The sequence below is a fragment of the Eleginops maclovinus genome, chromosome 8 (genome assembly GCF_036324505.1).
Source record: "Eleginops maclovinus isolate JMC-PN-2008 ecotype Puerto Natales chromosome 8, JC_Emac_rtc_rv5, whole genome shotgun sequence".
NCBI classification, from domain to species: domain Eukaryota; kingdom Metazoa; phylum Chordata; class Actinopteri; order Perciformes; family Eleginopidae; genus Eleginops; species Eleginops maclovinus.
This window is the reverse complement of record NC_086356.1, coordinates 18,237,154-18,252,091: the sequence shown is the minus strand read 5'-3', so window position 1 is coordinate 18,252,091 and position 14,938 is coordinate 18,237,154. Positions and strand designations below refer to the sequence as shown.

Genomic DNA, 14,938 nt, shown 5'->3' with positions numbered 1-14,938 from the left:
GGACATAAAAGTATAATAATGCAAAATTAAGGATTTTACTGGCAGAATTTGTTGGATTGAGCCAGGCTAGCTATTTCCTTCTTTTTCCAGTCTTTATGCTAAGCTAAGCTTAGCTAACGGGATGCTAGCAGTAGCCTTGTATCAAACCTTACTCTCCCTAATAAAATCCAAACTATACTACATTATTTTAACATTATGTTGTGTTTTCCTTCTTTATACAACTCTACCATCTTTCCTCTGACATCACTTCCTGTGTCTCCAGGTACACCTTCTGTCGAGCCTTCCTGACATCTCTTAATGAGCTAAATGACTACGCGGGTCAACACGAGGTCATAGCGGAGAACCTGACGTCTCAAATCATCACGGAGCTCTCACGCTACCTGCAGGAGCTCAAGACCGAGAGAAAATCGGTGAGACATATTTTCATATCCGCACTTATTTCTGTCTCTCCACATCCAATGTTTTATTTATATTTCTCTTTCATAATGTCTATTCTCACATGCCAGTGCTTTAAATCAAACATTTATTCTGGAGAAATGGATTCTATAAAGGAAAAGAATACACACAGGCCTACAAGAAGTGAAGTGATCCTTTGCCTCGCTGCATCCTCTATTTTGCATGAACTGAGCTCATCGCTGAGTAAATATAGAAGCACCCAAAGGCTTGCTAGAAGTGCAGAATGTGATCAACTGAGTCATCGTCTCCCTATCATTACAGGCTTATTCCTCTCTTCTATAAACCATTCTACAACCACGCTATTTTTAAGTCACTTTGGTCCTCACCATTATAAAATGATTCGGTAGAGCGGCGAACCTGCAGTGCATGATTCACTGATAACAGTGTGGTGCCCATTACATCTACAGAGTTGTTAGAGGAGCAGAGAGAAAGATGCCCAGCTGGAAAGAAAAGTAATACTGAAAAAAGTCTGTCATGTACTCTTGAGTCACGGACGTCCAGCTGAGGGAACTGGAGTAGAAAACTAGAAGCAGAGGGTTGCTCAAAGGCAAAGTGACCCTTTTCTTTGGAGTAAGCACATGATGGTGACATCCGTGTTGCTGCAACTGCTTCTTTAACTAAATACAGGAAGCCATGGTTGCATTATTAATTGTGCACATCATCTGTATCACTAGTGTCCAGATACAGAGTCCATGAACAGACCCCTGCTGTCCCGAGCCTGCAGGATGTCACTCTGACTCCCTTCTTCCTCCTCACTTCCCTGCAGTTTCCCTCTATTTTATTTATACATGATATCCCTGTTTGTCTTCCCAGTTGGTCATGTGTCTGCCTCTGGTGAATTAAAAAAGCCTCCAGTTAGCCAGTGCTGGGGAGTTTCCCTTCATAGAATGTCTTTTCTGAACAGAAGCTTGTGTCCTCTCAAAGGCATTGAGCAAATAGTTTCTCAGTCACATGCAGAACAGTGTCCTTGTAGGGTAATTGTACTGTATTAGCTTTTATTTTATTTCCAGTGTTCATTTAAAGACATCAGTGCCGTCAACACACTCATGAGTGAGGGAGACTTAAACTATTTTACATGTTCCAAGTGTTTGAAAATCAACCAAGCTAAAGAAAAAACCTGCTACTCGAAAATGTTCCTTTTTTTTGCCTGACAACAATAAGCGTTCGTTGATTACATTATTAGAAAAGGCGATATTTTTAAAGATATTTGTAAAGCAGCCCTTACCCATGACTCCCTCAGCTTCCCGTCATTCTTTCCTCTGGTTTTAATCACATGAATTATTAAGCAGCACTTGCTGTCGTGGCGTTTAAAAAAATATTTGCGTGTATGTCAGACAAATCTTGCAGGCAGACTCAGACATTGGGATTAGAGGAGGGTCAGGGCTCGCCAGTTTATTGGACAGGTAAAACCCACACTACAGACCAGAAGGAGAAAGAAAAATACCTCATTAGTTTCTCATGTGGGGTTGTTTCGTAACTCCCCAAGTGGACCTCTTGCTAAGCTCAGCTTGGGGTGGCACAGGAGGTGAGGCCAAGAATGTTAGTCTTAAAGTATTTCATATGAGAGCAGATAAACAGAACTTGTTTTTGCAAAAGGGGAACCGTGTTTTAAAATGTTGGATTTAGTTTGTTCTTAAAACATATTTCATTCTTTAGATTTAAACGTATTATGCATTTAAAAAGTATAAAGACAACTTGATCTATGTTAACTGTTTTGCTATAAATAGGTGTTTGGTCAGAATACTGGCCTCAGATTGGACCCCCATTGTTTACTTCTGTGATACAAAGACATCACTATGTAACACTCAACCCCATTGGCTTGCAATCCAACACATCATACGTGATAGACGAAGGGGCGGGATATCTCTATCACAGCAGAGCCGGCCAGCTAACCAATCAGAGCAGACTGGGCTCTGGTTTCAGACAGAGGGTGAAAAGAGGTGCAGCAGCACAGATAGTATGAGAAAAATCTAAGCTTTATGAACATTAAAGCATAGAGACATGTCCCAGCAGAGACACTACATACTAATATGAACCTGAAAAATGTCACATTATATCATCTTTAAAGCCTCTGGAGACATTTACTGTAACTTCTTTGTGTATATCGACATGTGATGTCCACTTGAGGGTTAAGTCAGTGTGTGCTCTTTCGTATCCACTTGCACAGACAGCACAGCACAGCACATAATTATATCTTTGGGTTTGTGGGGTTGGTTCCATCTGCTTTAATCCTGCTGCGATGTGACATGTGCAAGAAAGATTGAAAATATGTCTTATTTAGCTGGCAGGGTCTGGAAAGTAAAGGAGGTGTCAGCTGAAAACTATAAGGTGCTATAAAACATCTTTAGGTGGGTTTGGCAGGGCAAACTGTCCTCATTTATCTATTCAGAGGCGATAGCTGCAACCTCTGAAAGAACAAGGTGTTACTCTGGACGAGCTTCACATGGCAGCGGAAAGACAAAAAGCAAGTAGAGAATGAAAATTGATCGCTGGATCTTTCCATAGTAGCTGCATGCACATCTGCATCCTGAATACTTTAGTATAAATTACCTCAGCAATGCCCTGTTTGAAACACGGCCTAATGGTCTAAACATGAGGAGAAGATTCTCTCCTGAGGTTCAGTCATCTCATATGACTTTTGGCTATTTGCAGTACCTTATGATTATATGTATGTTGACAAATATAGAGGACTGCAGGTGCACATTCCTCTGAGCCAAGTCAATGAGTGAGCGGATCAGTGAGAGAAAATGTGTGCGCACAGATGTCCATGAGAACCTCTTCACAAACACTGAAATGAAATGCTGGAGCAAAGTTTTCCTTCCTTTATTTTTTGTCTTACAGAATAGGATGTTTCTCAAATCCTTTTATTGACTTTACAACAGTATTGAGAACATTAAAGGTGACGAATCTGAGATGTAAGAATGTCTGGTTAAACACTAACCAACACTCAATTTTATCAACTCCTACCTAGCCTTCACATACCTAATATCCCACCCACATTCCCAAATTCCTCCCACCGGCGAAAAAAGGAACAAACTGTAGGTTAATTTATCAGACAGTGGTGGAGGATGTTTGTTACATGTCCTGTTTTTTTTTTCAGCTGTCATGTTTAACTCAAACACAGTTAATGAATGAGTGTATATGTGGAGGGGACAGCTGGTGAGTCACACAGCCCCATCAGAGCATGTCTGGTGCAAAGATGGGACCAAAATGGTAGTCAGAGACTTCATTTCATGGACAAGACATCATTATAAACACAATAAGAATAGACTATTTTATGGATGAAGTGGTTTCCAGTTTGACAATACAGCAAGGTAGAAGTCTTCACAAAATGATTTACCTTATCAAAGTATAATTATCATTAAATTGTGGTTTGAATACAACACTATACACTAAATTACCATCTAGCATTCAGGGTATTTGGCAACAATCTCAGATCTCTGGAGATTTTTCAGCCTTCTAAAAGGACTCAACTTGAAGTATATTCATATTTTAGTTATTGTAAGACTACAGAGAGAACAACATTTTATAACATGTTACTGATTATTGTGAGAACTTTTAATTGTGATTTGAAAAGTTAATAAGTCATCTCTTAACTTTTTCTATCTTTTTCAATCTATTGAATATATAAAAACAAAAGTCCACAGAAACCACATTTATCTATATCTTTGTTCCTAACTACGTCTATGTATTTTCACTCTTATGTTACCTGGAGATTGTCTGTGCTGGAAGGTGCACAGTAGCAGCATGAGGAATGAATTTGTTTAAAAAAAAAGTGTAGTCATAGCACAGAGCAGCGCTGCTTAGCCTCATTTAGTAAATATTAAATCAGGCTGACCTAGCGTCTCCGGATGCATAATGATCATATTTTCCAGTCCTGCTTTTATTACACTGCAGTTAAAGTTTCTGTTATTCAGTTGTGTTATTGTGTTGGTAACTGGAGCTTCCCTTGTCACTGTGAAAGTGAGAGTGGCAGCTTCAGGACAGCAGCCTGTTAGAGTTCCCCAGATCTCTAATGGTCACAGTTACTGAGACGGACAAAGAGGCATGGGGTGCGTCTAATCTTTCTTGTGCTGAACAGAATAGCTGTATGGATCTCTGCAATGTATGGGTTTAAACACAGAGGCCAACACTGCAGAACATCTGCCTAAATGCCTGCAACATTTCATACCTGCATCCCAGATGGGTGTCACCGATGATGATGCTCTTTTTTTTTATCTCGTTTGACAGCGAATGAGATCATGTTTCTCATGTTGTGGTCAACAGATCTTCATCCTGCAGCAGTAACATCCGATCACTCTGTTTGCGGAAAGCGTAGTTTGTATATCTTTGTACAGATGGAGGGTTTGTTGACGCAGGCAGCATGATTTTTCAGATATGTTGTTATGGAGAAACATATTTGGTTGATTCAAACAGTTACAATGACATCATATGCTGCTGCGTGTCCTAAAAAAGCTTCACAATTTCTTCAGTGTATCTGCATATACTTCTTATCAAACAGGAATTTGAAGGTCAAGCAGTTGAAAAAATACAAACATCTTTATTACACATTAGTTCTACTTTAGAGGCTCCACAATGTCCAATTCTCTGTTGAAATACTTCCTCTGAAACACTGAAGCACTTCTCTTTTTTACCCAGCTTCCCTTATAACTTTGGGAATTGAGAAGTGCCTGAGGTAAACCAGGGCACATTCTGACGAACATATCCCATGCAGTGTTCGAGTTCGACTAACGTTTATGCCTCACGATTTCATTTCACGTCTCATGCTGGTGTGTTTGAGGTGCTGAATGCAAGAGAAGTACAAGCCAAAGCTTCTCTGTGGCCGTTATACTGGCCTGGTTTCATTATTGAATTGCAGCATCGATATTCAGCTCAGCTACTGACCCTCGCTTCCTGCAGTCAGCGTAACCCGGGGAAACCTCATTGATAGTCAGGACATTTTCATTTCAATTTGAATCTGTTGGGATTTTTGCAGATTAATACACCACAGACTTTGAGGATTTTTTTTGTATGCTTTATAAGTAATCACAATCTATTTCATAAGGTTTAAAGTTGCTGTTATGTGTCCAGGAGGTCTGGCTGTGTTCCACACACAGAGCTGTAGAGAGACGTACTCTGCCTCTGGGCCAAGTGTTTGCCTCTCCTGGAGAGAGATAGGCCAACTGAGGTCTTTTTTACATTTTTTTTTACAAAAACCCATGTGTGCTGTGTGAGTCTAATAGACCACATTTTGCATTGCATCAATCCTTACATTACTGTGGCGGCATCTATCCTCAGAAGCTCATTCAGCTCATTAGAAGAAGCCTGAGAACCAGTTCTCAACCACTTAATATTTTTAAATATGAACTTTTTTCACAAGTGCTTTCATAATGACAGAATGCCTCTTCAATTATAGTACAATGCCTCTTTTATAACAAACAAATCCCTCTCAATACTCAAAAAGGTACTCCTGAATAATAAAGAAATGTGAATGAAGAGGTTTCGATAACAGTAATCCAACTAAACAGTTAGGGCAAACATAAGGTCTTGAAAAAATACTACTTAAATCTCCCCTGATGCAATTGAAGACAGCAAAGGTATTGCTGAGTTCAAAAGAATAGGGGATCACCAAAGGTAAAACATTTCATCCTTAGTGAGTAATGAATGAGTGCACCAATTGTCACGGCAATTGTGTTCAATAATTGCTAAAATATTGCAATTGTTACATTTTTCCTGTATCTTTCAAATGTATTTAGAATTTAGATATTCCTTGTTGAAGGGCAGATAGTATTCATGTTTGTAGCACTTGTAAGAACTAGTCGGTTTGTGAAGTTAATATATAATACACTATGTTTGACCTTCTTTTATTTATCTCTAGCCTTCATTCAGTTAGGTATTAGTTTGTTGAAATTGTAATCAACTTACAGCCATATACACGAGCTTGTACAAATCTCTGAGAGTAAAGCTTGTGGGTTATGCGGTCATCATCTCTAATGGAGCTACAGTATAATGTCTTTTCCCCCTACTTCCTCAGCTTAAAATGAATTATTCTCTGTCACAGTGTAATATTCATAGTGTTTAATGATATGGTTGAGAATCCCACTCCACTTCTTCTCATTTATTATCCTTACAATGTGAGGGTCACTTGCTTTTAAATCCCTTGAGCTTGTGAATTATAATATCATTTTTGCCCTTTCTCCTCTCTTCTGACAGTCCTTCCATGATGGGCGCAAGGCACAGCAGCACATCGAGAGCTCGTGGAAACAGCTGGATGCGGTGAGTAACCCAATTTATGTGCAGTACAGTTATTCACTAGTAGTGAATTGACTCAAAGGAAACAAAACTAGAACATAAATATGGAAAATGTAACCCTTGCCTTTTGCAGTTAGCGCTGGTTGAAGATGATAAGCTTGCTAACATTACTTGAATGGTTTTCATGTTGCTTTTTGGTAATAAAAAAGAGGGATGAGAAGTGAAAGGTTTAATACAAAATTACAGCATTCATTAGCTTTCAAGATAAACCAGTTATTAATCATATCATGACTTTAATTATGACTTTAAACAAAGTATTTGATAGGTCAAGTTCTGTTTATGAGCCACACACAGACTTTTTAAATGGAATTCAACTTTTAGTTGCTTCAACTATTTATTAAATCACAAAATTCAAGGACAGGTATATATAGCAGGAAAAAGGAATAAAAACACAACATTGTTTATAAATGTTCTGTTGATTATCGATCAGCATCAATGTCACATGATACCAAAACATGTTTTAACAGAGACTTCATGAGCAGCCTAGTTAATACTGTATAAAGTACATCATAATCATCAAAAGCTGATGGAGCATACAGTGGGTGGCAAAGAGCCCTTTGTATTTGAAAAGAAAAGAAACAATCTGCAGAGGGCCGTGCACACAGCCCTGAGGGGCCTCCCTTCTGTCTTCACCATAAACTTCATACAATGTTCTATTTATTTGACTCAAAATGTTGAGATTAATATTAAACAGATCTGCTTTTTACACAAGGATTGAATTATGCTTCATTAATGATGTTTTAAGGATTTTAAGTGTTATTGTATATTTAAAATTGTCTTCGTTAGTGAAACAGAATTGTAAGTTTCACTTGTGTGGCCAAGTAGTCAACAGAAGACCAGACTAAAACACATGACGTCATTATTCCTATCTTTGCTAAAGACCTAGACAGGATCAGATCCAGGAGTGTCCGTTTTATTTGTTTTAACTGAAAGAGAGATTGCACAGAACACCACTTCTTATCTCTGCGTGGCCTCTTTGACAGGGTACAGACAGAAAGAGTGTGAGAGAGAAGCATAACTGCCTTGTCCTCCTCAAACTTTTCTCTGCATTCAATGATGCCTTTGTGAGCGAGGCAGATAGGCATAGTTCAGAGTGCACACTGACCCAACAAACACTGATTGTTCAGATCGAGGGGTCGAAAGAGGGTTGAATGAATGCTTGTTTTTCCGTACACAAATGACCACTATGAACATTTATTTAATCTGCAGGCTGCACACTGCAGACCCCATCGCTGTGTCAATGGCATAAACTGACCTCTGTCACAGACAATGCTGTGTGTGAAATCTATATGACGCATACAAAACACGTTTTGATGTCATTACTATGCTTATTAAAAGGTCAAGTTATAAATTGTTTCCTCCTACAGCTCAGGGCAGGAAATGAATAACTCAAAGGTATTAAATGGAACATTTCCCCATATGGAGTGTCTAAAAACGACTAGACCTACACTACATTATATAGCTTGTTGAGTTCTCAAAAAATATACAGTTTTAATTAGGGTCCTTATCATTTGGTCGCATGTAATGGCTTCATAACCCCTTTGCAAAGCGTTGCTGTTGTGTTAGCTTTCATTAATTAACTTTGTATTCAGTATTACGATTTTTTTTACACTTTTCAGAATAGAAAATTACTTTTATTACGTGTAATGTCTTGGTTCTATTACATTTTCCCTTTCTTATGCTCTATTTCAGTCTAAAAGAAGGTTTGAGAGGGACTGTAAAGAGGCGGACAGAGCACAGCAATACTTCGAGAAGATGGATGCTGACATTAATGTGACTAAGGCTGATGTGGAAAAGGTATGTGTCATCTCTCACTCGTGTGCAGCAGCCACCAATCACGCAAGCTTGTCTTTTTTCCATTTGGCTCAACATGATTGCCTGGCCTTCATCACCCAGCATCCTCCCCCCTTTCTCTCGCCATGGTTTTTTTACATTCTGTTCCCCCTTCCATGCACCCCAAGCCGTGACTTGCTCTTGGAAAGACAGAAAGATTGAGTGACCGTGTGTTTGATGCCAGGGTCTGTGTGTAAACGCTGGCATTGTCTCAGGAGCACAGTGATGTCCTGCAAAACAAAGCTGATAGCAGTCCTCATTATCACTGGAGAGCAGAAACCAAGCCTTAGCAACAGAGAGGACTTTGTGTCCATGCTTGTTTGTGTGTGTGTCAGTCTTTATGACTGCTACTAACATTTCATAAACATTTAATCTCAAGGTTATTTCCTGAATCAATTAATTCATCAATTAGTCTATAAAATATCAAAAAAGATTAGAATATGTGCAGGCCAGTTTCTAAAAGTCCAACATGATGGAATTAAATGTCTTGGTTTGTCATTGTGAAACCTAAAGATATTCATTTTAATATTGTTAAACAGAAAATCCCCATATTTGAGATGCTTAAAACAGCCATATTTGCTTTAAAATATTAACAATATTTGTATTTATATATATTTTAATGGCAGTTTTCTTTTCCAGAAAAAGGCATAACATATGTATATTGCCAAACGAACAATAATAATAATATGATATATATTACAAAAACAAATAAATAACATACAGAAATATACAGATATTAGTAGTAAATTAAAATTGGAAAGAGAGAATTTAAATCAACATAAATGATAAAAACTATGTTAATGGGCATGTGAATTTATCAAAAGGATTTAACTATAAATTGGTAAACCAAAAGCTAAATCTCATCCAATTATATCTCACACACTATTTGACAAGGTCACATCTAGTTCCCAAATTGGGAATTTTGCCCATATTTCATAGAAGATATGAGGCTTTCCCTTTATAGCAGAGGCTAGTTTTTCAAAGGCCAGACAAATATATATATATTAACACAAGTGTGTGGATGTTTTTGGGCTTGGTTGTTTTGAATAATCTGAATCTGATCCATCTGTGATTACACACGCTCACATGATGCAGTTATAATCCAATTCTCAGGACTTTTGGACACAGAGCCCCCTGGGCCTGTAGCTGATTCCATTTCCTGTTGTCATAACCAATTAAAAGAGCCCTGTAAAATCTCAGCCTTTAACCCACACGGCTCCCACGCCCGCAAGGCATCATGGATCAGCAGCGCGTGCTCCTGCCGCTTCATCAGCTGTTGGAGCAGAGCCCCGACTCAGAGTTGACACAGTTCAGACCCGATTATTATGCAAATATAGGCTGGAATAAAGAGCCTTTCTGCTCTCCGGACATACAGCCAAGAAGCTACAAAAGGTTTGAGCGAACACTGAACTCGACTGGAAAGAGCCGGCACAGCAGCTCCAGAAAGCAGCGTTAAAACAAGAGAGGAGCTGTCTCTGATTACAGTTATTTCATTTATCGAGGCGTGAAACACTCTTACATTACACAGCATTCAGAGCTGTATTATTGTTCTGTTAGTAATGCTGTCTGTGTGATGTGATCATGTAAACAGCTCTTTAAAGAGCTGGTGTAAAAAAAAAAAAACATCTCACAGGATCATAGCTTCAGTTTTTTCTGGGTTAATGCTTAACTTTGTAATATCCACACTACTGCTGAACCTTTTAATTAGCTTTAAGTTATTCTCCATACCACTTAAAGTTAACAATGCTTCATTTAATACAAAACAGATATTTACTATTTAGCAGAGAAGCACCAAATTGAACTACAAAATTATGCATTTTATTCATTTTTTATTCATTATTGTTTTGTTTAAATGAAAAAATGGTGCTATTTGTCAATCAAGCTCTTATTTTCACCATTGTTGCGATTGTAACTACTGGTCAGAATAACCTTGCAATGAAAAAAGGACTCTCATTGCAAATGTTTATATACATTAATTTGTTAGACACTTTTATCCAAACCTTCAATAGATAAAACCAAAACGCTTTTTTGTTATCGTCTTGCTTGCAAAAGATAATCGCTTTCTCATTTGCTTCTCCTTTCTGTGTGGGTTTGACCAGTTTTTCACCTACTCACATTTCCATTCTCCAGAAATGTAAAACTAATAATACAAAACAGTGAATTCTATCACATCTGTCACTGTGGAAGATCTCTCTCCCACATGTTCCTTTTCAATTCTTCTCTCATGTACTTTAATTATTATTTCCTGTGATTTCGTAACTAGAGTCTAGAAAGAGTGCTAGAATGTGCAGAGGCTTGAAAAAAGAGAAAGGAAGTGTGTGTTCTTTGTTCTCACTTTTTGTGGTTTAGACACTCGAGCTGCGTTGCCCCGCGACTTCTCAAAGTCTTTAGTGTTAAAGGTTATTTAGCTCAATGCAAATAGAATATACTACCAATACCTGTACTATTCTATTATTACTCTGCATTTGCTATGTTTGGTTTAAAGTGAAGCAAAAGTCAAATACTATTCTGTGAGAGCAGATCATGTGTCTCAATTTGTTATTTTCTGTGGCATTTTCCCTTCAATATTTAGAGAACCTTATTCATCACCCGAAGGAATGACATGTCACAACCCCAGCCTTATTTGTGTTTGTGTTTGTGTCATAGTTGGAGTCTTGTGGTGAAAGTAGGTTCGGGTCAGACAGGCCTTGTTTGTTATAGTTATGTGTGTATTTATGTCTGTTAACATTGGTATTATTCAGCTTTCAGATCCCTTAGATACTATTGAATACATTAAGGTTAGGTTTCTTGTCAGAAACGCTAGAAATAAATATTGAATATGAATATATTTGACTCCAGGAGTTGCTGTTGTCCGTGCGATGTCTCCGCGTTCTATGATAAATCTGCAGTTTGTTGGGCTGAAGTCTTGTGGTTTTCCCCGCAGCTGGAGCAAACTTCGATCTGTTCCCACTCCTCTTCTGGCAAACAAACCCCTCAATTTGGGGTTTTGGATTTGCAGCCCATATATCCTCAAACTGTTAACCTTTATTTGAGGGACCCCCCCACCCCTGCCCCAACACACAATCATAAGTCATAAAGCATTACAAAAAAACAACACTTCTCTACAACTTGTTTGTACCAACTTCCCCTTTTGGGTTATGACACGCCAGGAAGTGCATCTATGGCAACCTCTTGTTTAGCTGGAAACGGCTAACAATCCTTCTGTTTTGTTTTGTTTGTGTGTTTTTGCTTATCTATTTTATGCAATGCCTTGAAGCGAAGTTCCCACAAGGTAGGTTCAGCGTTTGGAGAGCCTGTTATATCTGTGGGAACACACACTGTCTCGACTGTTGTCTCGACACACACACACACACACACACATGCTTTCCCGTGGAGTCTGATGTGAGGACCTGGTCCGGGTCACTGTTACTTCGCGCCGTCCCGGCAGACTGTGATCTGCTCCCTGTACTGGACAGTGGCTTGTCTCGCTGTTTGCTGCTGAACTCTTTCTAACCCTGAGGTTTGTAGAAAAGAGAGAGCTTTTATAAAAACACTAATTTTAAATATTCTTAGAAAGGTAGATGAGGGCGGCACAACATATAGTTTTTATCATCACGTTGCGCGCTAAAAATTTTGGAGAGGCTGCGATCCCGTTCTCAAGGGTCTTCTTTTGTTAAAGAGGCCTTGTTATGATTTTGAGGGGATTTTCCCTTTCCTGTTGTATGTTCTATAGGTTTTAGTGCATGTAAAGATCTTTAAAGGCTCGAATCCAAAACTTCTCTCCAGAGGGAGTGTTTCCCCCTCCCCTCTGCCAAATGCTTCCATTGGACTCCTTTGTTTACTTCCACAACAAAGTGACATCACTATGAAACACTCACACTTCTATTGCTCACTGCTCTAACACATTGTGCGTGATAGGCTAGGGGGCGGGAAATCTTTGAGCAGTTGACCAATCAAAACAGAGCCGGCCAGCTAACCAGTCAGAGCAGACTGGGCTCTGGTTTCAGACAGAGGGTGAAAACAGGTACACAGGCTGTATGAGAAAAACAAAGAGCTTTTTGAACATTAAAGCATGGAGACATGTCCCAGTAGAGACATGCATTACAAACATGAGTATAATATTGGCCCCTTTAAAGGCAGTTTATTCGAAAACTGCCTTTAAAATAAATCTATTTTCTTTTTTGGTACCATTGTTCTGTGCAATGTTACATTAGTTCAACAACACAATGCTAGGAATGATTTTCCCTCAAGTGTTTAGTAATCTAAAAAGCAATTTGTCTTATTTTAGTCGTATACTGAAAGCAGCAGAAAGGTAGCTACTATCAGAAATAAGTAGTGCATATTTCCCTTTTCTTATATTTACCTAAGGTTTAAAGATAAATACTGGAGATAAATATGTGAAAAGGTGGACATTGACACGTGGATTCACACATGCACATGTGTGTGAGTAACAGAAAAAAGATAGGTGATTTCCAGAGACTGACTACAGGATGTGATGTTGCTGCAGATACAGCAGCTTGTTATGCAGTTTGCCATGTTGCCATGGTGATTGTGTTTACCATCATCATCTCTCAACACATTGGGCACCATTTTGCATGCACCTACACCAGCACTGCACACACCCTACAATGCATGCACACTCGAGCAGCTGGACTTTCACATGTGCTTTTCAGCTTTGCTTTGGATTTCACATTCCTTTTCTTGTTTCTTACGGCTGTGAATATCATTTTCCACCCGAGGAATTAACTGTCAAAGTACCATTGTGTCTGACGAGTGTCTCTGCTCTGATATCCTCCTTTTTCTTCTGGTATGTCCTCTATTACTAACCCATATGTGTGAGAGTTTTTTTACTCTCGCCCCAGATCAGTGCGTGGGTGAAAACTGGATCCTTGTAACATTTCCCTCAGGAGTTTGACAAATCAGGGTTATAGGGAGTCTTTGTTATAGATGAGCCAATGAAACCACTGATCGAAAGAGGAAACAGATATGAGTACTTAGCTACACACACACACACACACACACACACACACACACACACACACACACACACACACAGGCGCGCGCGTATGCGCACGTACACACACACACACACACACACACACACACACACACACACACACACACACGCACACACGCACCCCACATGCTGTCTAGCTGAGATAATCTCATCTCCATCTGCTTGTGTTCGATCTGTAATAGGCTGCTCCTGCTGCGTTTCTGACTGCCTGCCTGAGACTGAACCAGCTTAAAATAATCAACATTATCGACAGCAAAGATAGGCCAGACTGGGCGGGCAATCAAAAAACAAATCCCCTCATTCTCCAGCCTGTGCACGGCTGTTGTTTTTCTCTTTTTATACATTTCTTTGGGCCTACACTGACTGAAAACAAATGCTAATGGCTGTTGATTTCAATTTGCACCTGTGACGGTCCACGAGCTTTATGTTTATGTATACACGTACATGCATGAACACTCCCATGCACAAATGTGTCAGTTTATGTGGTTCTTATGCTCTGACTGTGTGTGTGTTTGCAAGTGTGTGTGACCCATATGTCCGTCTTAATCGGGGGACGCTGAGGTTTGCCGTGTCTCTGATGAGCATGTTTCTGTGTTTGTTTTTTTTCCCCAGGCACGACAGCAAGCTCAGATGAGGCACCAGATGGCTTCTGACAGTAAGAGCGAATACTCCGCCTACCTGCAGAAGTTCAACCAGGAGCAGAATGAACATTACTACACAGTTATTCCCAACATATTCCAGGTAAACGTGACAGCCATGCATTTCCTCTGGTTTGTTGTTGACTGAAAATAACATTAAGTAAAGTTAGGTTCGACATTTCTTGTCATTATATTTTTGACTTTTATTGATTATTTCACAAAGGGAAAAAATCAGTTTGTATTACTCAAATTAATCTGAACATTTTTGGCGGAAATAAATGTTTTTTAAATCAAGCTGTGAATGATAAAAACCCTACATCAAATAGATCAATACCATTTAAAAAACGATTTGCAAATCAGTCATCATCTAATAGTACATTTTTATGAATATAGAAGAAATCTACAGTCTCAGAAATACGAAGTTAGTAACATTAGAACATAAATGTGTGTTTTGGATGTTGTTCTTTACACAAGTCTGAAACAAACATATTATGAAGGCAAAATAGCCCAAAACTCTTTAATTACTCTGTGAAAATGCATTTGAAAGTGTAGAGTACACACATTAAAAGCTCGGCCAGACAGTGCATTCATGTGCAATCATTAGTGAGCTAATGAATCCAATGCTGTTTGCAGCCCAGCCCCCCCACTCCCTTCGGGGTCAACTACTAAAAATAAATTCCTAACATGTGGGAAACACTGATAGAAACACACATCATAATGAAGA

General features: G+C 39.0%; 1 protein-coding gene across 11 annotated transcripts in view; it reads left to right on the top strand.

Annotated features, from left to right (window-relative positions):
• LOC134868186 (formin-binding protein 1) overlaps positions 1-14,938 on the top strand; it is a 66,739-nt gene that overhangs the window by 27,389 nt on the left and 24,412 nt on the right. For all 11 annotated transcript variants that reach the window (XM_063889116.1, XM_063889119.1, XM_063889115.1 and 8 more), the window contains exons 4-7: positions 263-410; positions 6,649-6,711; positions 8,440-8,544; positions 14,189-14,317. In XM_063889116.1, coding sequence (XP_063745186.1) covers positions 263-410; positions 6,649-6,711; positions 8,440-8,544; positions 14,189-14,317 — 445 coding nt within the window. The remainder of the gene's footprint in view (positions 1-262; positions 411-6,648; positions 6,712-8,439; positions 8,545-14,188; positions 14,318-14,938) is intronic.